Source organism: Protopterus annectens, chromosome 1.part2, assembly GCF_019279795.1.
Source record: "Protopterus annectens isolate FY-2018-M chromosome 1.part2, PAN1.0, whole genome shotgun sequence".
NCBI lineage: Eukaryota > Metazoa > Chordata > Ceratodontiformes > Protopteridae > Protopterus > Protopterus annectens.
Genome location: NC_056727.1, coordinates 689,808,223 through 689,835,582, shown reverse-complemented (window position 1 = coordinate 689,835,582; position 27,360 = coordinate 689,808,223). Strand labels below are relative to the sequence as shown.

General features: G+C 42.3%; 1 protein-coding gene across 8 annotated transcripts in view; it reads right to left on the bottom strand.

Annotated features, from left to right (window-relative positions):
* The window catches only part of BIRC6 (baculoviral IAP repeat containing 6), a 4,524,268-nt gene that overhangs the window by 3,915,107 nt on the left and 581,801 nt on the right, over nucleotides 1–27,360 (bottom strand). For all 8 annotated transcript variants that reach the window (XM_044058419.1, XM_044058463.1, XM_044058448.1 and 5 more), the window contains exon 9: nucleotides 3,719–3,771. In XM_044058419.1, the coding sequence (XP_043914354.1) occupies nucleotides 3,719–3,771 (53 nt within the window). The remainder of the gene's footprint in view (nucleotides 1–3,718; nucleotides 3,772–27,360) is intronic.

The window sequence follows — 27,360 nt, the reverse complement described above, 5'->3', positions numbered from 1 at the left end:
GTAATCAAATCTTCTGCCATTTTAAGCATATGTTTCTTAGGCAGAGACCCTGAAGAACTAGGGGAGACCCCCACTGAAGTTAACCCTGGCCGGCCTCTAGAAGGAGCCTTGGAAACAGAAGGGGAGGGCCTAACCGCCTTAGAAAGGGAGGGGAGAACAGCTACCTGAGAAGCCCCTTCAGCCTGGCCTACCTCCTGAGAGGACACATCTTGTAACAGTAAAGTCTCTCCCTGAGAATCCAGAGGAACTTCTGGTAGAACCACCGGCTCCACCGAGCCCTCTAAAGAACCGACGTCCAGGACAGACGGTTCTTCCACCCTAGGCTTCGCTGCTTTGTCTTTGCGCTTTTAGACGAAGCGGGCGTCGGAGCATCCGACGGCATGTTGTAATTACAACGCTTCCCAAAAACTAACCTGGCACAAACTAATCTTCTCTTAATAGTGCGTTTGTTAAATCTAGCACAAGAGCGACAGCCAACAACGTCGTGCTCAGGCCCTAAGCAAGGTATACACAATGTATGGTAATCTCTATGAGGTATCTGTTTCCCACAAGAAATACAGTTATTCACTTTTTCTGACATCCGGTTAAATACTGAGGCAAGAAAAAAACAAAATATTCCCCAACGGGGTACTTAGCCAACTTTGATTCGGTCTGAAACTCCGACTTCAGAAAATTTCAGAACGCCAACCTGCACTCGCAATACTGCTTCTGCATCGGACCATGCAGCAAAAAAGACTGAGGATATGACGTCGGTCATGCGCATTTGTACCCTGACGTTCTGATGTCAGTCAAATGCGCCTTGACCGACGTCAGCCTTATACTTTGGTATTCGGGCCGACTGGGACAGCGGACTACCCAAGTGTTAGGACTGCAGCAATGTGAGATGAAGAACATCTTAAAATGACTGTAAGCTCTTGTATATTACCACAATATCATGCATGCATTTAATTGCATGCTAGCTTATGTGCACTGCAGTCTGGCTAATTCTACATTCACATCACTAGAAAAACCCCACCCTCACCCAACATATCCAATAGTTGATAGAGTTTCTCCAGTCCCTAACCATATGCATCTGGCAGTTAAGTGCCCTGAAGGCCAGTGGTGGCAGAAACCAGTGCACGCTCCTTTAAATGCATCCAAGGCCACCACTGGCAAACATTCAGCTGGGTTCTTGTACAGGAATTTGCAAGAATTTTAGACAGTGTAAAAACAGTCAGGCTTCCTAAGTGTGGGGATGCTGGGCTGAGATGTGGGTTCCTGTGATGGCTTTTCAACTACATCTACACTGCCTGTAGAGTGGTGAATTGCCAAAGGCTTAGGAAGGAACAGCTCTATTATTATAGTTCATTGGAAGAACCTGAAGACAAAGTGTCTTTGCTTGAGTCATACTCCAAGGGCGAAGGAAGTGGTGATATGCAAGGTTTGCTTTCTCCTCTCCAAGTAGGAGAGGTCAGATTCAACTGTAGATCAGTCTGCCTCTGTTTCTCAGGGGGAAGGATAAATCTTTAAGCAAATAGGAGCCTGGGCCTGGACTGCAGAAAACAGAAAGCCCTGAGTTACCTTCTACCAGCTAGCAAAAGGAGTCTGTGACATGGGACATAATGGCAGAATTACTTAGAAACCAGGGACCCCAGCTGCAGAAAAGCTTCAAGACAATCAGACACTTGAGGCTCAGATGCTCTTCTTGCAGTCTTTTTTTGGAATTCAGGGCAGCCAGCCAGGCACTCTGAATGTCTACTTTTGTTTGTGGACATCCTCTCTAATGAAGTAGTGAAGGGTATCCTCTTCTCCAGCAGAGATGAAACTTCAAATATGAATAGAATGCATGGAGACCAGCACTGGGGTGGGGTGGGGATTGGGACATCTAAACCCAAATGTTCAGCATAGTATGCAGTCACCACAGGGATCAGGCCAAGGCCTTGACCTGTACACTCCTGGGAGCAAGAGCTGTTAGAGAACCTCTGAGAAGCTGGACCCTCTTGGCTCAGGCAGATTTAGCACTGCCAGCTTGACAGCTATAGTCTCACTCTGGGGGCATGTTTCCATTTTAATGGTTTTCAAGACAGGCAGCCACAGGAAACTGCTGCTCACCTTTTAACTCAGCAACTCTGAGATAAGACATTTAACTTCTTCTGGTCAAAGAAGGTCTTCAGAACTATAGCCTCCTTGTGAATAGTCTTTCTAGAAAAACACTTACAAATGCTGCAGTTTTGGACACTGTGGTCTAGGTCTAAATAAAACATGCACTAAAAATGATAATCTTTATGTGGAATCTGATTCCCACATACTCACTTGCTAGCTTTATTGGGGTTAGACTTAACAGGCATCAAATCAAACCAGACCCAAGTTTTGTACTCAGCAGCCGAAGAACCAAAGTAATCAGCAAACAAGAAAAATAATCAAAACAAATTCCTCAATGAGGCACTTATCGATTTGGAGATTCAACTCAGGAAGCCATCAAAAATGCAACAGATTTAACAAAACAAAAAAAAACACACACTGATATCCCTTAGTGAGACAGAAAGCTCAAAATCTGGGGATGGGGAGACTTCACAGTTCTGGAAGTCAACTGAAGACTAACTTCACTTGCAGCAGAGTTCCCACTGGTGATAAGTGCAAAAGTGACCTACATGAAGTTCAAAGATCATTTTCTTTCTGCTACTTGCTTAAGACACAGGAAGAGAAATCCCAGAATCCACAGAAAATTAATTTTTACTACATCTACTGCACTTTTTTCGCTGCCAACTTTTTAACTTTCTATATTTTATGCATGTCCAACTAATTTTTCTGTTTTTGACTTTTTTTTAGCCAAAGACCCAAATCTTTTCTGAGTTACAAAAGTCAAAGCCTTCAATCTTCAAAATTCCATAGCCTGCTTATACTTTGCTGATAATGTGATCCGGTCCCAAACAAAAGGGCATAGGGATTTAATGCCATTGTGGCTGTCTACCACACTCGTGTTTTTTATATATTTAGCCATGAAACTATAAAAAGCCAACATAAAAAAACCTTGTGTCAATAACAGAAGTGGCAATAAAAGTGTAAAAGGCAGAATTTTGTAGCAAAATTTCTATTCTAACGAGTAGCAAAATAACAAATCTGGAATGATGCACTGGAACCTGTAAACCCAAGAATAAAGACATTGCTTTTGCAATTTTTGGCCAAGGAATGACTTGTTTAATTTATTTATTTATTGGCATTTGTTAACTAGGAAAGTCCATTGGGCTAAGCAGAGCTCATTTTCAGTGGGGACCCGGGGAGAAAAGCTCCACAAAGAAAATACAAATAAAGTATCGAATACAATAGCAAATCTATATATAATACAAAAGCAGAATACAGTATAAGGCAAGATGAGAAAAAGCTCTTCAGAAATTACTTGTAAGATGTAATTAACCCAAATGTTATGATTTATTGATGCAGCATCTCTACTAGAAAGTTTAAGGGCAAGGACATCAATAAACAGAAGGCACTAACAAATGCAAACATGTGCCCGCATGTAAATTTACAGAGAAAACAAAAACAAAAAACTCAGTTCAGTTATGCTAAACATAATACCTCAATGTCTCACTTATAAAATTTAGAAAAAGGTGTGGGGAAAAAAACGGCAAAATCTTTGCATAGTGTAGCTAATACATGAGCAGTCTTATTTTGCAATGGGGTACATTAATAACATTAATGTAACAAAATATACAAAAGTTACACAAAAGACCGTATTTACCTGTTACAGATTCGGAATGTTCTTCGCTGTCTGAATCCTCTAACTGATCATCGCTGGCATACACAAAATAAAAAAAAGTCAGTTATTTCCATTACGCAAGTGCATGGATCTTTAAAATTAACTTTTACTTGAAGATTCTAATTTAAATATGCTTACCAAAACAAATAAGGCTCTATTTAGGTCATTTTTCATAAATTTTAAACAACAGATACGAACTAAGCATATTAGGTAACCTGTAAGGAAGTCTTGCAGGATCTCCTCTTCTATGACCCCTAATTTAGAAATAAAATTCTTTCAACCTTGCACACAGAAGCAAGCGCCTCTTGTTGGAAGTTAACTGCAAAACACATTAGGGATTCTAAGGAACAGTGCCTAGACCCACTACCTCAACCTTATCCACTGTGTGAACATAACCTGCAAACCACTAACAATGATTTATCAAACTACATTTGCCCAGCTTAGAGAAAAAAACATATGCAGCTGCAGAATGGAGAGGCATCCAGTCACTAGAGTAAAAAGATCCCAATGCAGAAGGCCTCTTCAAAGATCAGCCAAGCACAGGGAAAAAATAAGTTATGTACTTACCATAACGTTCCATGTGAGTTGTTGATCTCGCCTTTATTCTCACTGATGGGTTCGGAGCCAATCCTCTGCTCCGACACGGCCGTTAGCAAAGCTCAGGTTTGCCAGTAGCTCAAGAGCTCAAGACCAAGCCCCTTATCCCACAATGCACTGCTGGAATTACCTCAGATCTTGTTTGCTGCGAGTATATATATATATATATATATATATATATATATATATATATATATATATATATACACACACAAACCTATACATACCTTTTATGCATTTCTAGCAAGAACACTTCCCAAAAGGGAAGAAGAAATATTTAATAACCAGGACGGTACTGGCCTCTAATTCAACAGTCAGCCAGGAGGGGAAGGAGGGAGGGACGTGAGAATAAAGGTGAGATAAACAACTCACATGGAACGTTATGGTAAGTACATAACTTCTTTAAGTGAAGTTGTTAAATCTCGCCGTTTATTCTCACTGATGGGTAGCGTTCCTAGCACCCTCAATCCTGGGTGGCCCATAGGAGTATGTTCTTCAGTACCATAGAATCAAAGGAAGACCTGTCCCTTGAAGCCTTATCTACTTTGTAATGTGTGATAAAGGTATGAGGCTTAGACCAAGTGGCTGCAGTGCAAATATTGTCAAGGGGCAATTTAGCTTGAAAAGCAGAAGACGTAGAGATGGCTCTGGTAGAATGAGCCTTAGGTTTGTTTGTTAATGGCATGCTCGCATTTTCATAAACAAAGGATATACAATCGGATAACCATTTAGATAAGGTTGTTTTAGCCATTGATTTGCCTTTTCTTGCTTCAGAGAAGGATACAAAAAGTTGGTCTGATTTTCTAATAACCTTAGTTCTGTCAAGATAAAATCTGAGCTGTCTGTGAACATCAAGTTTGTGCAGCATGTATTCCTATTTGCTAGAGTGGTTGGAAAAAAAGACTGGCAGCTCAATGACCTGATTATTATTTGACTCAGAACAGACATTAGGTAAAAAATTAGGGGTTTGTTCTGAGAGATACTCTATCAGCATGGAAATATGCAGGGTGGTCTGATAGATAATGCTTGAAGTTCTGACACTCTGCGGGCAGACGTAATGGCCACAAGAAATATTGTTTTCCGGGATAAATATTTGAGATCACAAGAAGATGCTGGTTCAAAAGGAGGAAGAATAATTTGAGACAGCATAAGGTTTAAATTCCAGGGCGAACAGGGAATTTTGATCAGAGGTCTCATATGAAGAACGCCTTTAAGAAAAGTCTTAGATAATTTATGGCCCATAACATTTGAGCCACCAAACCCAAGGTGAAAATTTGAGATGGCAGCTAACTGAACTCAAACTGTAGCAGCTGCTGCCCCTTCCTTAAAAATTTTTGTCAAAAATTCTAAAATAGAAAATAGCGGAGCTCGGAAAGGGTCAATGTTCTGCGTGTTGGCCCAAACTGAGAACCTTTTCCATTTACTGTCATATAATTTCCTGGTAGATGGCTTGTGAGAAGACAAGAGCATTTGTCTTGTATCTTCTGAAATTGAATTAAGCCTGGCAATTAGGGGAAGTGGATTAGCCAAGCAGTCAGTTTCAGAGACTGCAGTGAAAAATGAAGGTACCCTGACGGGTGCGTCAGAAGGTTCGGAACTGGGTCCAGGATCCATGGATCTTCCAACAAATAATGGTGGAGAAACGGAAACCAAATCTGTCGAGGCCAGTAGGGGGCTATGAGTATAACAATCCTTCCCAGCAATTTTGCGTTCTGTAAAAATTTGGATATTAATGGGAAGGGTGGAAATGCATAAAGGAGACCCGGGGGCCAATTGTGTAAAAGTGCATCTCTTGGGAGGTGGTATTAGGGTAAAGTAGCTTCTGCATTTTGAATTGATGTGACTGGCAAAAAGGTCGCAGCAAGGCTGGCCCCATTTGTGGAAAATCAACTCCGCAACCTGTTGTTTGAGAGACCACTCGTGAGGGAGCAATATCGCCCTGCTTAGCTTGTCCGCTATCATGTTGGATTTCCTCGGGATGTGCATTGCTAACAGAAAACTCTGGGATGATACAGCCCATTGCCAGACCCTGAGGGCTTCTCGACAAAGGGGGTAAGACTTGGTTCCGCCTTGCTTGTTCAAGTACCAGACTACTGACATGTTGTCTGTCTGAACTGCAATAGTTCCTAGAGGGAGAGAGTCCTGAAAGTACTGCTATGCCAGAAGCACCGCTCTCAACTCTAGAACATTGATGTGCAGATGTGATTCTTGATCTGTCCATGTGCCTTGGCCAGTCATTCCCTGAAAATGCCCCCCCCCCACCCTATCAGGGAAGCGTCCGTGGTCACAGTGGCTACTGGGGGGGGGGGAGAACAAAGGGTCTTCCGATTGTGACATGAAGAGATGTCAACCACTACCGAAGGTCTCTCCTGCAAGAATCCGTGATAAGAATCATGTGGTGCATCGGTAATTTCTGGTAAGACCACTGAGCTAAGAGGAGCCATTGAAGAATTCGCATATACATCCTTGCGAGTGGTATAGCCAGGATTGCTGCCATCATCAAACCTAGCACCTTCAATACCTCTGCTGCTGTAGCTTTGTTCTTTGACACCAGTGAGCTGACGTTTTGGCGGAGAAGAGACTCTTTCGACAGGGAGACGTACAGTGGTAGTTGAGGTATCTAACTCTGCTCCTATAAAAACGGTATGCTACGATGGCGATAAGGCAGTCTTTTCAAAGTTAATTGTGATGTCTAATTGATGGCAGTGTCTCAGAGTGTATTGTGTTGCTTGAGTGAATTGATGCCTGGTGGCAGCGGTGAGGAGCCAATCATCTAGGTATGGAAACACCTGGAATCCTAGACGTCTCAGGTGAGCCGTGACCACTGATATGTATTTGGTGAACACTCTGGGGGCTGTAGTGAGACCAAAGGGCAGGGTTCGAAACTGGTAATGACTGGCTCCCAGCCGGAAGCGGAGATGATGTCTGGAACATCTGTTCATCTTTATGTGATAGTACGCATCCTTGAGATCTATGGAGCACATCCAATCGCCTTTCCCTAGGAAGGGAAGAATGGACTGAAGCGTGACCATTCGGAACTTCTCTTTCTTTACAAACTGGTCGAGTCTGCTGAGGTCCAAGCTAGGTCTCCAGTCCCCTGTTTTCTCTGGTACCAAAAAGAATCTTGAGTAAGTTCCGAATCCAACTTGGTCTGCTGAGACTGGTTGGATGACTCTTTTTCTAGCAATCTGTGGACCTCTACGATTGCTTGTTCCCTGAGATTGGGTGGAACATCTGGGATTCTCTTTACAGGAATGGGAGGGGAAGAGAACAGTATGAAATATCCTCTGGAAATGATGCTTTGTACACAAGTATCTGATGTTATGTTTAGCCAGGCTTCTGGGTACAAAGACAAGCGACCCCCGACTGCCTCCAGTGCCGAACAGTTGGGCCCCCTCTTTCAAGGGCGCTGGTAGGGTTGACCGGAGAACTGACCCCTGCCATCCTGTTGCTGTGGACCCCCTCTGCCGCAGGGGCGGCGTCTTCTGTTATAACCACCTCCTCTGCCTCTAGAGGGGGTTTCTCCACGTGTGTCCTGAAAGGCTCCCCTGTGCTTTCCGGAACCACATTTTCCCTCCCCTAGGGCCCTTGGGGGTAGGGCCGTGTAGGGGTCGAAAAACGGACTCCAACAGCAGATAAGGTCTTGCCTTCCTGCTCACACCTGGTTAAAGTTTCCTTTACTTTGGGCCCAAACAATGATGAGCCATCAAATGGGGTATTAATAAAGGAAGACTTAAAGGGTTCCACAAAGGAATAGAGATGCATCCAGGCTTGTCTTCGAAGAGCAATGCCCGAACTAGCAGCTCTACTCGAACCATCAGCTGCATAGAATATGAGACGCATGGACGAGTTTACCACTGAGTTTAGGGTAGTGAGCTGGGCACTGACTTTGTTAGCCACCCCTACAGCTACTGTACCCTAGAGAGCATCTCCTAGCTCTTTCAGGAGATCTCTCTGTAGTCTCGTAAAGTGGTTTAAGTAGTTCAGTGATCGCAGAGAAAAAGTCGCTGAACTAAACATGCACTTCCCATATCTATCGATGACCTTAGAATCTCTGTTAGGGGGATGGATAGAGGTGGATGTCTCAGATACTTCCTTTTTGGTGGCTGTAGCTACCACCATGGCATCAACAGGCACTCCCTTCGTCAAAAATGGCTTGTCCACTGGGGCAGACATGAATTTATTGGGCTTACGAGGAACAGGTTCCATGGCCTCCGGTGACTCCCACGCCTTACGAGAAATCAGTTCCATGACCTCGTTATAAAGCGGAGACACCCAAGAAGTGGAAGGTTGAGACCCAAAAGCCTTCAAGAGCACGGACTCATCCTCAGTAGGGGTTCTGGACTGCCAATCGCCCCTCTGACTAAGGATCTCTAGTATCTCTGCAAAGGAGATATCCTCAGAGGGGGATCGAGGGGACCCTTCTGACTCATCTAAGTCCGTGTCAGATGTCAAAGACTCCTGTGGAGAGTCTAAGTGTCCCCTCTTGCACAGTCTCTTCCTGGGCACCTCCTCAGTGGGGGGATCTGGGGAGGTCTCAGAAGAGTAGGGGATGCCCTGTGGGGGTACTTGAGGCTCTGGATCTCTACGCTTAGAGGGACCAGTAGATGAAGAAGCAGACACAGGACCTTGAGGGGAGAGGGAAGGCTGAACCGATACTGACGTTGTCTTTGAAGACAAAACTCTCCTCATAGCATCAAAGGCACCATGGCTCAGATGAGAAGGAGTGGACAGACTCGAGAGTACCGTCCGATCCTCCCGCAATGAAACCCTGGGCTCCGAGCCCGAGGTAGGAGCCGAGCTCATCCGAGCCGAAGCCCCGAGAGGAAGAGTCGGCATCGACAAATTGGTTAGACTATCCTCCCCGGACCAGACGGGAGAGCGTCGGCTCCTACAATCCTTGGTCGGTGCCGAGGACATCTGAGTAGATGGAGCCGATAACACCGGTGCGGGTATCGGCTCCAAGGGTTCGACAACCATCAGTTTAGTTTCCTTCGGCTACGAGAGTCCAGTATGGCTCAGAAGAGCAGTAGACAAATCCGGTTCCATGGTCTTCGGCACTGACGAGCTGGTCGGGACCGACAACAATTTGGCAAGTCCTGGTGCCTGTAAAAGCTTCTGCACTAGCCAATCCATGTCCAAATCTGAAAGGCTGACTGAGCACTTAGCTGAATGCACCGAAGGTGCTGACTGGAGCAGAAGGGAAGAAGGAACTTCAGAGACCAGCTCCAAAACAGAGAGCTGACTCCGAATCAAAGGTACACTTTGTTCCGAGGTCTGTGGAACTGATGACCCTCCTGAAATTTTTGCTTTTTTTTGTCACTTTGTCTGAAGATCTGGATTTTGAGGATTTGGAGGACGAGCTAGTACCCTCATGGCTACTCAAAATCTCAGAAAAAGATTGATGTAGCAATCCACTGTCTATTAGCTTCCTCCTTCTCTCCAAGAGGACTCTTGAAGAAAAGGAAAGACAAATGCTGTAAGTGTCTTGGAGGTGTTTAGCCCCCAGACAGTAGACTCATTGAATGTGTCTGTCAGTGACGGACATTTTCTGCCTGCAATCTGGGCATTTTTTGAATCATGATTTAGGATGGGATTTCTCCTTTTCATCCGACATAGTTAATAAAAAACAGCAAACTGAAAAGAGTAAGACAGAAAAGTCCTTACTCTCTTGTAAAGATCCACAAAACTACAAAGCCCAAACCGGGCACTAACTATAAAAATATAATTACAGATTACAAAAATAGGGCTAAGAGGCCCACAGAGAAGAACCCTGACTATTAGAAAGACTAATAAGAGTAAATAGGGCTAAAGGCCCACACAAACCAATAAGCCAACAGGGCACTAACTATTTAAACTGTTTAAAACTACCTAAGCTATAGGTTATATTAATAAACAACCTGATATTAACACACAACTATTTCAGTAACAAAAAGTAAAAGTTTTTTTATAAACTTGCTGTTATTTTTCCCACAAATGGTCCGAGCTAGCTGGATCACCGAGATCTCTCTTGCCGCGGCAAACTAGATCTGAGGTAATTCCAGCAGTGCACTGTGGGATAAGGGGCTTGGTCTCGAGCTACTGGCAAACCTTGAGCTTTGCTATCAGAACCCCATCAGTGAGAATAAACAGCGAGATTTAACAACTTCACATTATATATTAGTTAGTGCTAATTTTCTTAGCATTTTGCAGGCAACTCTTTGGAAGTATTCCAACCAGTGAAAAACAACCCAGGCATAAGGAGCCAAAAAAAAGACCTAAAGGCAATGGGTTCAGAAAGCAAATTTGTGAAACACTAAGATGACAAATCAAGTCCATCTCTTGAGATTATGGCCTAAGTAACAATGCTTGGTAAAGGTGTGAAATGTGTAATTAAGTGGCCATTTCACAAAAGTCTGCAAAAGAAACATTTTCAAACTAAACAATGAAAGCAGCAACACCTCCTGGTGGAGAGGCCCTGGGTAGCAACATTTGCAAATGGTTAGTTTCCTACTTGATGGTAAAACAATGTAGAAAGCAATTCATTCAGAAAGCGTTTGCTTGGCCACTGCAAGCTCCCTCCTATCTAAACCAAAGGGGACAGAAAAAACTATTTTCCATAGGTTCTCAGTTGGGTACTTCTGTGTAGACAGCACAACCTCCCCATCCCATTGGATTTGCATCTTGTGCTCCAGTTATTCCCACATTCTAAACACATATCACAAGTGAATTAGCATGCCTCCAAACTGCCCATAAATGTGCATGTACATACATCCTATGATGGGCTGGCAACCCTGGTCAGCATTATTTTCACTGTCTTGTGTTCAGCGAGTGCCAAGATAGTTTCCACCTCTCCTGTCACCCCAAAATGGAATAAGTGGGTTGCTGGAGAATAAAGGAATGAACAAATTAATGTATGTACCTTCAATAAGTAAAACCTGAGCCAGCAGTGGACATCCAAGAAATGAAGGTTCTTTTCCCTCTTGGATTCTGCCCCCATGAAGAAAACATGGAAATAAAAAGGACTTTGCCTAACATTTCTGATACCACTATGAGAAGAAAATTAGGTTTAAAAACAATTCAAATACCATTATATAAAGAGAAAATGGATTAGCCAGAGTGACACCAATTCCTTGTTAAAGACCAAGCAGGGGTTCCTATAAGAGTCTGAAATTCAGAAATACTACAGTCAGAGGTGATGGCCACCAACAATCTTCCAACAGATAAACTTCAGAGCTATTGAAACTTCCAGTTCAAATTATGGGTGGGTAAACCTGTCAGTTGTGAAGTTCAAGTCCCACAAAGAATGGCACTTCTTAATGCTTAACCAGTCTGTGTCCTCCTCAAGGTCAAAATGTGCATAGATGTCAGAAAGATATATGCCTGTGAAGCAGCTGAGACCCAACTCACAGAACAGTCCAAGACAGGTCAAGATCACCAACAGGTTAACAGACTGTTGTAGCATTTGGCATTTAGTGCAGAGAATTAAGGCTCTGTGTTAACAAGCTACTTCCTGTAGTCAAGAGAAAAGGGTTTGATTCCTTCTCCCTCCATTTGCCTACCGTGCTACACTATGAGCAAGCCACTTAGACAGTGGCTCCAGGTTGCACCTCTAAAAGGGGCACTTTATCCAATGGGAGGGTTCTACCTAGACATATAACTTCTTCCCTTAGCAAACTATGCATCCAGTGTGTGAAATAATTCCTTCCAGATTCAGTCTTCTCCAGGATCTCACCAGAAGATTCAAAAGAAGTAAAAGGATGTAAATGTGAAGCCAAACGCACAAGTGGAGTTAAATGTCAACTGAGGGGATTACCAGGGTTTCTGCTTAAATAACTTCCTAAACTGCCAGAATTCAGAGCCTGAAACCATGCTCTTGTCTGCCACTAGATGACAACAAGCAATAGTTTTTTCATTTTTTAGCCAAACTTTGCAATGAAGTATAGAATCAGAAGTAACTTTGAAAACACACAACGGAATCTTCCCTACCACATAAGTGAGCCTGCCCATTTGTCAATTCTTTCTTTTTTAACCATCTGCATCAAGAGTAACAAGGGAGGACTATAATCTATCATGTGGTAAACAGGATGATCTTCAAAATACTCTGGAAGACCTCAAACCAACCAGGATTAAAGAACCTCAGCACAAAAACAAGACTCCAGGTGCAAGCTCTAGGGTATTCACTTTCCCCATGGTGTTAGGGTACTGCCTTTCTCAATGAACCATCTTAGTCCATGCAAAGAGCACATGTGTTTCACCCTGTTTGTTCAGATAGCACACCACTGCCTGTCTGCAAGAAAGGAGCAGGAGAACAACTAGTTTTGACACCCCTTCCACAGCTTTAAGGGTGAGCAGTACATTCTGTAGTTTCAGATGGTATAAAAGGAACCTTCATTCCTAGAGAAGGTTCTACTGCCCCTGAATGAGAGAGGAACCCAGGTGCACTAACTAACCCAATACTGATGTATCCATCATCAAAGCCTACAAAAGGCTCTGCTGGAAGAAGTGAAGCCCACATCAATGTTATAGAGGACTGCTCTCTACTCCAGAGCCCAAAAATGATGGACTGGCACACCAAAATATCTGTAAGGGTGTGATGACTTTGCAGCTAATGATATCTCAGAATCCTGTATACCAAAAGGTCACTCAAGCAAACAAACAGAACACAAAAGACTGTACACCCCAGGCCCTACAGCACATCCAAGAGACACAGGGTATTGCAAAGCTTTAACATTCCATTGTAACTTAACCCACATTGACGAGACTATAACTTCCTATACTTACTTTCTCCATGGGCAGGAAAGTACAGCTGTGTAAGTAAACTTACCATAACAGTAGATGTTTGAATGATCACTGCGGCAGTATGCTTAGCATCCTCCATTCCCCCAAACAGTTAGCTTGAGGTGAGCTAAAAGAGTGGTTTCAGCACCAAACCCTACAGAGAGCTTTCATGCCAACAGAGAGAGGGAGGTAAAAGTCTTGAAAATGTCAGTGTTACGAAAATAAAAGCAAGCGTCCTCAAGTGAAAACAAAAGCTTACAAAAATAAAAGGGATGGAGGGAGGGAGTGGGTATTGCAGCAGTGATCATTTGAACATCTACTGTTACTGTCAGTGTACTTACACAATTGTACTACGTTCATAATTAGAATCAATGCTGCAGTAGTATTAACTGTATAGGTAGATTACCGTAGATTAGCTTGACTGGAATAAGGAAGCATAAGGGTCCAGGAGCCGGTGGAGAATGGTCCTAGCAAAACCTTCCTAAACCTCAAGAAGGAAACTAGTTTGTAAGTGCTTTGTAAAAGTATGCAGAGAGGACCACGTTGCTGCTTGTAAAATACTTATAGAATCCAACCTTTTCCAAAAAAACACAGATGAAGTCAAGGCCCAGGTCGAATGAGCCATGACCCTGTCTGGAATTGCTTTGTTGTGGTGTGTATAACAAAAGGAAACTGCATGAGACCACCACTTGGAAACAGTCCACATTGACAAAGGCTGTCCTTTCCTTAACAAGAAATGAACAAAGAAGAGCTCCTGAAAAAATGTTTTCTGTTAAGATAGTACCCAAGTTGTCTGTGGATACTCAAAGTATGCAGTATCTTTCTCAATGGACAGTTTGGTTCAAAGTTAACTCGGATATCACTTTAAGCATACATGAAGGTTTAGTTCTCAAGGAAACTATCTTTGTGGAAAATGTTAAGATGCTTTTCCTGCAGAGGTCAGACCAATGAATACAGTTTTCCATGTTAAGAACCTCAAGTCAGTCTGATGAGCTGGTGCAAATGAAGGCATTACTTTTTCTAGTCAAAAAATTAAGATCCCAAGAAGTAACCACCTGATTTCTATGTGGCTTGTTATGCAACACCCCTTTCAAAAACATTTTTACATGACATTGCATTGAAAAGTGCAGGATGAATGGGCAAACATGCTGAAATGACCGACAAATCTTTTTGGAAGAGAAAAATAGGCCAGAGAATAGTAACTTGCACATAATAAAGTAAAACCAGAGAAACTCTAGCCCTGAAAGGGTGCTGGGTTCTTTCTCTGCACCAGTTAGAAAACCTTTTCTATTTACTACTATATATATGCTTTTCAAGATGCAGGTTTTCTTGTCTCCTTTAATACCTGGCTACATGTCCTTAGACAAAAGCTGCCTAAAATGTATTAATATTTTACTATCTAAGTAGTTAGCTGCAGTTATTTGAGACTGAGATATATCAAATATCCCTTTTCTTATGAGAATAGGTCCAGTCTGAGAGAAAGCCTGTAGTAATTGCCCCAGCCATTTTTAAAAGAAGGGAGAGCCACTACTGAATAGGACAGAAGGGAGGAGTCACTACAATGATCTTTGGAGAGCCCTGCCCTTATGAGTTTACAGGATGCTCTTGGGTAGGGCAGAAAAGCATACAAAAATTTCCTGCCACAGAAAAAGAAAAAAAAATTCCATCCTCCAGGCCTTCATGCATGGAGTTCTAAAGCATAATTTTGCCAACTGATTCTTGTGAGGAGGGAAGATGATCTATTTGAGGTGCTCCACACAGCTGGATCAACTCGTGGAAGGCTTCCTTATTTAATTTCCATTTGTTAGGACCTTTCCAATTGTGTCTGCCACACAATTTTTCTCTGATGGTAATGCAAGATGCCTGTACAGTGAGGTTGTGCTGCAATGCTATAGCCTAGGTTACCATTGATAGTCTGTGCAGAGGATAAGATTTGGCTTGCCAATTTAAGTACCACAACACCGAGGTGTTGTCTGTAAACACCCATAGCTGCACTTTGTAAAGTGTACTTACATGTGTAATGAAGGGGGTCTCTCTATCCTGCAGACCACAGACTGAAAGAGTTGACAACATTTAAAAGCGCCAACATCTCCTTTATGTTTGTGTGTTGGTCTATCTTTTTGGTTCTAAAGCGTACCTTTATCCCCATAGACACAGCTCCCCGGGTAAAGTCTGAGGTGTCTGTTACAGATTGTGCTGGAGCTGGAACAGTGAATGAGAGACCTGGATTATAAAAAATTTGGTCTCTCCACCAAAAAATCTCACTTTTCACAACCCTCAAACTGGAATCTAAAATGTCAGGGTATGTTGATGATGGGGCCATACAAATTTCAGGTACCACTGGATTTTTCTCATATGGAGATTTGTTAAGAGGGATCATAAGAGTCATAGAAAGAATGAGGCCCAAAATCCTGAGAAATTCTCTGAATGGAACAGCAGTTTGAATGGAAAAACGTGGGAATAGATATAGATACAGATCTACTATTTCTGTGGAAGAAAAGCTCTTTGAACAGAGGTGTCTAGTAGACACCCTAGATAAACAAGATTTTTTTTTATGTTCTCCTGGTACCCCAGTCTGTGAAAGAGATTCCTCACCCAAGTGAGAGATTCCTGACACTATGAAAAAGACTCTGCAAAGATATGTAAGCCACTTAAATGTGGAAATATGGAAAAACTGAATATCTTGCAGTCTGCGGCAGGCTAACACAAGAGACAGAGACTAAGAATACCCTTGGGGCAGTGGACAGGCTAAAGGATAATCCAGAAAACTGATGTGATCCAGACACAGAAAACCTTAAACCTCTAAAATATGGATCTACAGGAATGTGATGATATGCATCTTTTAAATCTAAAATCACCACAAAACATAAATGGGGAATAAAGGCTAAAATGTTGTGGAGGGGTTAACATTTTGGTAATTGCCCCTGGCTGTTTCCAAAAGAAATGGAGAAAGTCTGCACTGACCAAAAGAAACACAATTCCTCCACTCCTTCACAATCCAAGTATATAAAATATACAAATGAAGAACAACAACTGCTGCACGTTTTAAATATTTTAATTCTGGTACCTCGGCCTTCGCCTTCTCCTGGAATACAATTTGCATGAACACACACCACCCATTTTTAAAGAACATTTTGATTGAATTATTGATGCACCATCCCCTAATTGTGCAATTAGGCTCACTTTATGCTATTTTACAACACTTATCTGGCATCTTTCCCCCAATACATAAAAATGTACATGGTATTAGCTGGAAAAATATATATATGACAATTTAATACATAAATACTAGAATATAAACAGTATTTTTAACTACTTCCTTTCTCTATTTAAACTTTAATAAATATATACATAAATATGAATACTGTTATGAAAAAATACATATTAATAATTTCATATGACCCTTGCGTACAATTCATTCAAAATTTATTTTTTTTTTTTTTGCACTGACAAAGGTTGCCCCTTTTTCTTACCTTCACAAAAATGAACAAGTTATCAGAATTCCTTAAAGATTTTCTTCTGGCAAAATAGTACTACAGCTGTCTGTGGACATCCAATGTACGGAGCACTAGTCTTCACTAATCTTCTTTCTATGGCACTAAAAATGTTCTTGAAAAAACACTTCTTCCTAACTGAAAAAGACGGACTTCTATCAACCCGATAAAGCAGATGCTGAATGATGGGAAGAAAAGAAGAGTTTGGTCTGGTGGATTACGGTGAATCTCCAACAGACAGGAACCAAAGTAAGACAAACTAGCGAAAAACAAAAAGACAGCTTGGAAACACCAAAGCAAATTCTCTCTCAGTTTAATTCTCTTTCAGCTTAATGAAGTGTTTTTCATCTTGCACATGATGAAGTCTTGCCACATGTGCAAGACGACAAGCGCTTCATTAAACTGAAAGAGAATTAAACAGAGAGAATTTGCTTTGGTGTTTCCAAGCTGTCTTTGTTTTCTGGATTAGGGTGAATCTCCAGAAAGCAGGGACTCCCACTGCTACCTGTAACATCCATGGATTACTTTCAGAACCCATCTATCTGAAACTATATATTGCCAAAGAGAGAAATGGAGGTTCAGATTTTCTGGAAGGATAAAGATTTTGCTACAGTGGGAAGGGAAATGGGAATATTGCACACAGTCAGACTTACAATGTCCTTTGTTCTGGGGGATTGCTCCTTTCTTTTTTGGAACCTCTCTATTGTCTTTTTTAATGTTTGCTTACCAGCAGCTTGCTGCGTTTATTTTGTTTTTTTAAAAAGGTTGCAGGCGTAGAATTAAACTACTTGGCAAACATGTAAAAGGAAGGCTGAAAAATCTGTGGAAACAGCTTACGTCTCTCACACTAAGGAGCTCTGCAGCAAATGGTCCAAAAACTCACTATCTAAGGGATAAGTCTACATTTCAAGCTTTGACATCATCTGGAAGGCTTTAAGAATGCAACCAAGCAAACCTCATCATAACGGTTCCAGTGCTGGTAGCCCTTTAGTGACATCAACAAAATTAGAAATACATTTTAAACAATGGGTAGCCACTTTGGTTCATAGGTAAGTACTACATTTGCTACTCTCATGGGCCATTTTAAGGCTAACCAGTTTCTCTTTTTGTGCTTGAAATAACCTATCCCATTTGATTATAGCTTTGACCTTACCATCCCATGGTCAGTAATTACATATTACCTCTAATGAGAATAAATAGGATGATACCATAAATAATGCGAGCGGACTCACGTATGGGATAAAGCATTTAGGAGCTGCTTCTGCCCATCAATAGTATGGGGGGCAGTCCTGGGGAAAATATTCTGTTTCCCCATCCTTAGATTTAAGTTGTGCTGACAGGGATGATCTTCATTTTATGTGGACAGGGAGTCTGTTCCACAGCAGCGGTATCTGCAAGATATACCTATCCCTCCAAACCATTCTGTTGATGTTGCTGAAGAGATTTAGATCCCCAAACTGAGTATTTCTGATGCCATGTGACTTGATGATGTGCAGTAAATCCATCAGTAATGGGTCGGAGGATGCCTTGTATGCCAGACACAAGTCACCTCTTAACACTTTTTAGGATACAGAGTATAGTGACAAGGTGTTGAATCGGTCCATAAAGGACACGTTGTTTAGGCCTTGAATCTTTGAAGTACGGTATCTCTGTGGGCGTTACAGCTGTTACATGCGTCTGGGCAGATGCATGCCAAAGTGGGGATTATATTCAATGACTGGCCTAATGAGGGCTGAGTAAATAGGACAATGACATCTCTAGATCTAGACACAATTCCATTGTTTACAAGCTATGTAATATAGAAGGGCGTTCCTACAATAGGCACATGTTGATCAAAAGTTAGGTCACTGTCCACATAAGATCCCAAATTCTGAACTGGGTCAACTCTTAGGGACGTATTGTCAATGTGGTCGTTTCCTGGGGTAGATGACTTGCTAAAGAATGCAATAATGCATTTTTTGGCATTCAGTTTCAGTCCTTGATTTTGGCACCAGTTATTTATTTGAAACAAACCTTTCTGCAGGATGTCTACATCATTTGGGGATTAAATGACTGCTCCTAGTTTAATGGCATCTGCAAAGTTAGTCAGCCAGAGCCTTTTGGTATTGGCTTTTACTTCAGAAAAGTAGATATGAAAGAGGAGAGGTTCAAGCACAGAATCCTGGGGATCTCCACTGATGAAAATCTCTTTGTGGAAGTAACTTCCCCCTATTTTGATTATGTGCATCCTATCTCTAAGCCAGCTGGCAATCCAGTGAATGACATGGGGGTTATTCCCAGTTTATTTAGCTTTTCTATTATGCCTAAAGTGGGGAATTGTATTAAAAGCTTATGCCATGTCAAGGCTTGCAATGTGTACAGTTTTGCCGTCATCCATTGCTCTGGTAACATTTTTAAAAAAATCCACCACAGTGATTAAGCATGACCTGCCCTCGACAAATCCAAACTGAGATGGGTCCAGTGTTTGGAGGTTCCCAATGTATTGATTGATTACCTCCATAGTAAGTCTTCCCATGGCTTTACATTTGAGGTGGTCAAACTTGTGGGGCACTTCTGACACAGAAGCAATTAGGTTAAGCAAAAGACTTTTCTTCTAAGAAAGATGCTATAATATTCCTAATATTCTCAAAAGAGGAAAGCATAAACTTTAACATATGAACTTGTCACCTGAGAATTCCAAAAATAAGTGTTGCAGAAGAACACCTCCCTCCCAAATCTATCAAAAGCTTTCTCATTCTTGTCAGAACCTGATGTTTAGCAGCATGTGGATTCACTAACGCAACAGCTACTGGGTCTGAACTTGGATAAGTGCATAAAACAAAAAAGACTGAGAAAATTTATGAAATCTATCTGCTTTCTTGGAGACAGCAGGATAGCTCTCAGGCAAGTTGCTGGCTGCGACAAACACCCTCCACAGCTAGAAAGCCAGAAGTAATTTTAGCAGGTTCTGAAAAATCCAGTTTTAATGATTCACAATATTTTCTTTTTAAGAGACAGTGGAATGTCATGTTTCCACTGAAACAGATTCATTCTTGAAATAGTTTCGGAGAAAGAGAATCCTTCAAAGAGACTGGCAGAAGCCACACAAACTTCAGAATCTGAATCAGAAACATGAGGAAACAGAACAGAATCTGTCCCTTCACAATCATTTTGTAGTTAAAAAATTGATCCTCTTCAGAAAATGAAGAATCTTTCTTTCACCAGCAAGAAATAAACTGGGTTAACAGCCTAGACTAAACCTAGTGCTAAGCCCAATAAATCATTACTGTCCAAAGTGATTGAGACAAAAGAAGCAATGTGTCCAAGGTTTTGCTTCTATTTGACAGTAATTTCTCAAAATCAGACACTTTTTTTGCCAAGAAAAACCTTTCCAGGGATAGACATAGCCGTCTGGCTAGGGAAAGAGGAATTCCCCATCCTTTTTCCCTGGGAACAACAGGGATGGCTCTCCCAAGCTCTCCAAGGGCACTCAAACAGTCACAGTACTTGTCTAATTCCCGGTCCATGACGGCTGCAAGAACTACACCAGAGGGAGCAAAGGAAAAAGATGAACAGTTTGTGGAACCAGAAACGGCCACAGCAGAATCATACATCTGTGACTGAGGCAGCCTGTTGTACATAGGTGTTTACAAGGCTAATGACCACAAGGGCCTTTTTAAGCCTAGCTTTGGTGGCAAAGTTGAGGATGACACAAGTTGCTCCTTGGTTACACAGAAAAGATGCCAGATTGCTGGGGCAGCGTGGCAGCTGTAACCAGTAAAACAGAAAAAAGTAACTTTCCATCAAAAGTCGCAGTAAAAAGGCACTTTAAACACTTACCAAGCCCCAAAAGAAAATAACACAAGTTTTACCACAGAAAAAAAAGTTAAGTACTCATCATAACATTCCATCTGTGTTGTCCATTTTCATTCTTCCTCAACTGATGGGTTCAGATCCGATCCCTCTGATCCAGCTTGGATGCTGCTAGAGCTCGTGGCAACCTAAAACTCTTGAGCTTCTCTCTTACCCATAATGCACCAACTTAAAGTACCTCAGATCTTGTTTGCTGATTATACCAGAAAGGAATTGTCTATGTCTACATGTATGGATACATTTTTAACAGGTGAAAAGAAGAATACACATACAGAGAAATTTAGAAAGTCTATATCTGGAGCTCAGTATAAGGGACAGTAGCATCCAATAACAACTCATTCTTCCAGATGTTTAGAAAGGATGGGGGGGTTGGGCAAGTGGGGAGCTGAGGAAGAATGAAAATGGACAACAGATGGAACATTATGGGGAGTTCATAACTTCTTTACCTGAACTTGTCAATTTGTATTCTGTCTACGACAGAGTCCCAAGCTACCCAAAATCCCAGATGTACTCAAGGAAGTATATTCCAGAACATAGTGGAACCAAATGATGATTTACCTCTGGAGACCAGATTCAATTTGTAATGAGTAATAAAAGGTACGGGGAGTAGCCCAAGTTGCTACCACACATATATCATCCATGGACACTCTAGATTGAAAAACTGAGGAAGATGCCATAGCTCTAGTTGTATGAGCCCATAATGGTTGTGGTAAGGTAATACCCAATTTGTTATAAATAAAATAAATATAGTCAGCCATCTTGACAGTTACTTTGGCAACTGGTTTTCCCAATTTCAATTCCTGAAAACAAACAATTGGTCAGTTTTTCTGGTGTCTTGTTCTGTATAGGTAATAACGTAATTATCTATGAAAATCCAATAAATGTAACATGTATTCGCCCTTGTTAGTAAATTTAGGAAAGAATACCGGCAAATTAATGGACTGATATTAGATTCTGACACCACCTTGGGAAGGAAGGACGCATTGGTTAGTAAAGTTACTATCTTTGTGAAAGGTTAAGTGTGGAGGTTTTGAAGACAAAGCTTGAATTTCTGAAATTTGTCTAGCCGAAGTAATGGCTACTAGAAATATCTTCCAGGAAAGATATTTAAGGTCACACACAGCTGTTATTTCGAAAGAGGGATGGATAAGTGTCTGCAGTACCAAATTAAGGTCCCATGGGGGAGTAGGGTTTTTAAAGGGAGGCATTAAAAAAAAGAGTGCCTCACAAAAAAGATTTACACAACTTATGAGAAGTGACGAGAAACCCTCAAATCCAATGTGAAAATTTGATATAGCTGGTAACTGAACTTTAATAGTTGAGGAACTAGCTCCTCTTTAAAAAGATGGGCCAAAAATTCCAGGATGTTATGTATTGGGGCTGAAAAAGGATCAAGGTGATTTTTATGTGGCCAGTAGATCTTTTCCATTTACTGGAACAGAGTTTGTGTGCTGAATATTTATGGAAAGATAACAGTATATATTGGATGGGAAGACAGCATAGGTTGCCTGGCTACCATTGGAATTGGAGAAGCCAGGTGGTCAGCCAGAGGTTTAGTATGTTTGGCTGGATCACGCCTGTCAGGTGAAACAGGAAGTCTGGCGTCAGATCCAGAATCCAAGATTGGTGAAGAAAGTGAGGTCAAAGGAAGGGGAACCAAATCTGTCAGGGTCAACAAGGTACAATGAGGAAGACTTTGCTCTTCAACATGGTTACTTTCTGTAGGAATTTTGGAATTGGCAGAACTGGTAGATAGGCATAAAATAGACCGGCAGGGGGTAACTGTGAAGTAGAGCATCACTCTGATTCCCCTTGTGGAGGGATTATGTCAAAGTAGCTACTGCATTTGTTGTTTAGGGGAGATGCAAAAAGATCACAGCAAAGCTGGCCCCACTGACTGAAAATCATTGCTGCCGTTTTCTTGTTGAGAGACCACTCGTACTCAAGCTTGTCTGTCACATTGGACTTTCCCAGAATGTGTTTTGCTATGAGAAAGTGGTTGGATGAGATCACCCACTGCTACACTCTGAGCGCTTTTCGACAAAAGGGTTAAGATCTGGTCTCTTCTTGCTTGTTGATGTACCAACCTACTGATAAGTTGTCTATTTGAATTGCAATTGTCCCTGAGGGGAGAGCTTTTTGGAGGGCCTGCAACGCTAAAAGCACTGCTCTCATTTCTAAGACACTGATATGCAAGCTGGCCTCCTCAGGGGACCAAGTTCCTTGGACTGTTTTCCCCAGATAATGCCCTGCCACTCCAACTGGGAAGCATCCGTGGTCACTATGGCCTTGGGCTAAGGAAGAATGAACAGGCAAGCCTCATAGAACCTGATCTGACTGAATCCACCACCTGAGATCTCTCTTGCATAAAGTACAGTTTTGTACCTACCATAAATGTAGATGTTTGAGTGTTCACACTGATGTAGTCATCACACTTGGGTTATCCTGCCGTCAGGCGGTCCCTCAGTCGGCCAGAGTTCCAAAGTCTTGGCCCGGTGTCGGTTGCTGTCGCTTCTTCCCTGACGTCAGTGCGCCAGGGGTATATAAGATGCATCCGACGCCATTTTCTTCAGTTTTTCTTGCCCCAGATGTCAGGTGCCCCCAAGTAGGTAGGCAATACATATTGCTAATAAAACATATATAAAAAATGAAAACAATACCTTCAGACACAAGCAAATACACCACAAAGGTTATATAGGATAGAAAGGTATAGATAAGTCCAGCTAGGACAGAGGGGATGGAGGGACGGTAACCTGGACTGCAGCAGTGTGAACACTCGAACATATACATTTATGGTAGGTACAAAACTGTACTATGTTCATCGTGTTACACTGCTGCAGTCATCACACTTGGGTAGAATCCCAAAGCTAAGGTTGGGTGGCTGGTTTATAAAGAGTTAGGAGTGGCTATGAGGCCCTGCAGAACTGCAGTGGCAAATCCTGCTCTGTATTTACAGTAAAGAGGCAAGTGGTAATGCTTGGTAAAGGTGTGCACTGAACTCCAAGTTGCAGCCTCCAAAATTTCCTTGGTTGGTACTCCTCTGAGAAAGGCTGTTGAAGAGGCTGTTGCTCTGGTAGAATGTGGCCTAATGTTATTAGGGACTGATTTTCCATGCTGTGTGTAGCAGTAACGAATACAGTGTCCTATCCATTTGGAGATAGTCTGCTTTGAGATAGCCTTGCCCTGTGATCCTGCAGCATATGCTACAAACAGTTGCTCAGTTTTCCTGAAAGCTTTTGTTTTGTCCAAGTAGAAGCGTAGCTGCCTGTGTATATCCAAAGAGTGCAGAAGTTTCTCCCCTTTATTCTGGGGGTTTGGATAAAAAGTTGGCAAATGGATGGTTTGGTTAAGAGCCACAGTAGATACCACCTTTGGCATAAAGGTGGGGGTTGTCCTTAAAGAAACAGTGCCCTGATGAAAAATAATAAAAGGTTCCACTGCCATTAATGCCTGTAGCTCTGAGACTCTTCGTGCTGAGGTTACTGCCAGGAGCAGATCTGTTTTCCATGATAAAAAATTTAGATCAGCTGTATTGGCTGGCTCAAAAGGTGGCAGGGTCAGTTTTTCCAAAACAAAATTGAGGTCCCAAGTTGGTGCTCTCCGGGGCAGTCTTTTTAGCCCCTCTGAGGTACTGCTTTAGCAAAGGATGAGAGAATAAAGGAGGGTCCATGTTGTAATGTGCTGAAATGGCAGAAGTGTGGATCTTAATGGATGAGAAGGATAGCCCTTTGTCCAGCATCTCAGTTAAATATTGTAGTATCTGAGGAATGTTAGGGACAAGAGGGTCAAGGCTTTGAGCCTGGTTCCAGGCACAGAATCTCTTCCATTTTTCTGAGCAAGATTTCCTGGTGCTAGGCCTCCTGGCCTCCAAAATGACATCCATAACAGCTTTAGAGAGAGGTGTTGCCTGTTTCATTAATGAATCTGCCATGCAGCCAGGTTTAGGGTTTTGAGCTGACCGTGCAGGATCTGATTGTTTTGTTGAGTCAGAAGGTGTGAAATTTGAGGCAAAATCCATGGTGGGCCTTGAGCTAAGTTCTTTAAGATTGGGTACCAGTGCTGGCGTGGCCAGTCTGAAGCAATCAGGATCATCTGTGGTTTTTCTTGTCTGGCTCTTAGGAGTACCTTTGAAAGGAGAGGCAGTGGTGGGAAGGCATAAACATTTAGGCTTTTCCAGCTGAATGAAAGAGCATCCACTTTCCATGCTTGTGTGTGTTAAGTCCTTGTGCAGAATTTTTGTAGTTGGCAATTCAGTGGGGAGGTAAAGAGATCTATGTCTGGGCATCCCCACTTTTGCGCTACCACGCTGAAGATTTGTGGATTCAATTTCCATTCGTGAGGATCCATAATATTTCTGCTTAGATCGTCTGCCAGAGTATTTTTCTTTCCTGGCAGGAATTGTGCTTGCAGATGCACTTGATAAGTTAGAGCTGTGTTCCACAAAGTCATGGCTTGCCTGCATAGGGGATAAGAATGAGTGCCCCCTTGCTTGTTTATGTACCACATTACTGTAGTGTTGTCTGTCTTTAATAATAATTGTCCTGGATGCAGAAGGTCCTTGAAAGCTGTTAGGGCATTTTGAACAGCCAACATCGCTTTTTGATTGATGTGAAGATGCATTTGGTCTGTGGTCCATTTGCCCTGAATACATTTTCCTGCCATGTGTGCTCCCCAGGCGTAATCTGAAGCATCTGTTGTTAGAGTCTGTCTGGCTGTGGGTAGAGTGAAAGGCTGACCCTTGTTGAGGTGACATGCCCGTGCCCACCATCAAAACTCCTGTTGTAGGCAGGGAATTATTGGTATTATTGCTTCTAAACTGTGAGAGTGTTGAGCCCAAACACTTGGGTACCATTGTAACTTCCTCATATGCAGTCTGGCATATGGTATTAGCAGTATGCAGGATGCCATGAATCCCAGGGCCTGCAGAATTTTTCTTGCAGGGAGATGGGACTTTTTTGCCAGTAATTGAAAATATTGAGTCAGTTGTCCTTGTTTGTCTGGCGTGAGATAAGCCATCTGGGCCATTGTATTTAAGCTGGCACCCAGGAATATTATCTGCTGTGAGGGCACTAGTTTTGACTTCTTTTTGTTTACTGTGTACCCTAGAGAAATTAGCAACCTTTTTACAAATGCCAGATGCTTTAGAAGAATGTCCTTTCTCTCTGCTTGAATGAGGCAGTCATCCAGGTATGGATATATTTGAATTCCTTTTTGTCTGCAGAATGCAATTACTGGTGTCAGGCACTTTGTAAAGACCCTGGGCGCAGTAGATAAGCCAAAGGGCAGTGCAGAGAATGGGTAGTGCATTGTACCAGCTTTGAATCCGAGGTATTTTCTGCAATCTTGCCTGATAGGGACATGCAGGTATGCCTCTTTGAGGTCCAAAGTAACAAGCCAAGCCTTCTTGCCCAGCATGGGAAGAAGCTGCTGAAGTGTCAACATTTTGAATTTCGGAACATCCAGTTAAGTATTTAGAGTTGAAAGGTCTAGTATGGGTCTCCAGGCTTTGTCCTTTCTGGGGACCAGGAAGAGTCTTGAGTAAAATCATTGTCCTTCTTCCTGCTGTGGTACTTTTTGAACAGCTCTCATGTCCATTAGGGCTGAAATTTGTTTTTGAGCCTCTGCCCATTGATTTTGTGGCAGGTTTGGTATTTCTTTTAGCCTTGGTAAAGTGTAAAAGTGGAACCTGTAAACTTGAGACACAATATTCAGAACTCATTTGTCTTGGGTGATTGTTTGCCAATTTTGAGAAAAAAGTGTTAGTTTTCCCCCTAAGGGCGCTGCCAAAAGTGAAGTGCTTGGCATACGAAGGGGGAAGTCATTGGGACTGTTTCCTGTAAGGTTGAGACCTGTCCTCACCTCCTTTTGGGGTTGAGGTACCCCACTGTCGTTGTCTGTTAGAGCCTTGGGGTTGAGCTCTGCCTCTTGGGCATCTATATCTGCCTCTCTCTGGCCTGTCTGACACTGGAAAGGACCAATTCTTTGTAGGCCAATTTCTGCTAAATCGAGGTGGCTGTACCTGTAAGAAATATCTGACTGTTTGCATAGATTTAGCTTTATCCTCCATTCTCTTTAACACCTCTTCTGCCTTAACACCAAACAAGGTATCATGCTGTAAAGGAGCATCCACTAATTTTGCCTTAACATGATCAGGTAAACTCTGTTCTTTTAACCAAGCATGTCTTCAAATTGCAGAACCTGTAACTGCGGCTCTACAAGAGGCCTCTAATGAATCAAAACCATATTGCAGAGTATGTTTTCCCACCTGTTCAACTGCATGCAATAAATCCTGCATTTCTTTATAGACAGGAGCTTCTGAGCTTGCAAGCATTTTCTGTTAACTGAGCCATTAAATATTGTTGGTACTTAAGCATGTGAAACTGGCAATTTAAAGCCCTTACTGCTAAAGTTGCAGAAGTGTAAACTTTCTTCCCCCATCTATCCAATGCTCTAGAATCTCTGTCAGAGGTGACTGGATTTTTTGCAATGGAAGCTTTAACCCCTTTGGGACCCTGGGAAATGGTTTCTGGGTCAGCAGAAGGGTTTTTATAAAGAAACTTGTGAGTCAGGGACTCTATAATACCTATCTTGCTTGGCTGGTGCAGGGTGCAAAGAATCAGGAGATAAGCTGGATTCAGGGAACACATCATCCACAATATCTAACACAGGCGGAATAGCCAGGGGCCTGTGCTGAGGAAACAATAGGAAGTCCCCGAGCCTTTTCTTGGGTTCTGAATAATCCTGACTTTATCAACGGAAATGCTCCCTCATGGTATGTAAAGTTTCCCCAAAAGAGTAATCCTCAGGAGGAGAGGCTGAAGGGATAGATTCTTCAGCATCAAGAGTCCTCATAGGGGGGTAGAGAGTATCCCTGGTCTGAAGAGAAATCAGAGGAAATGGAAACCTGGTCAGAGGAATCAT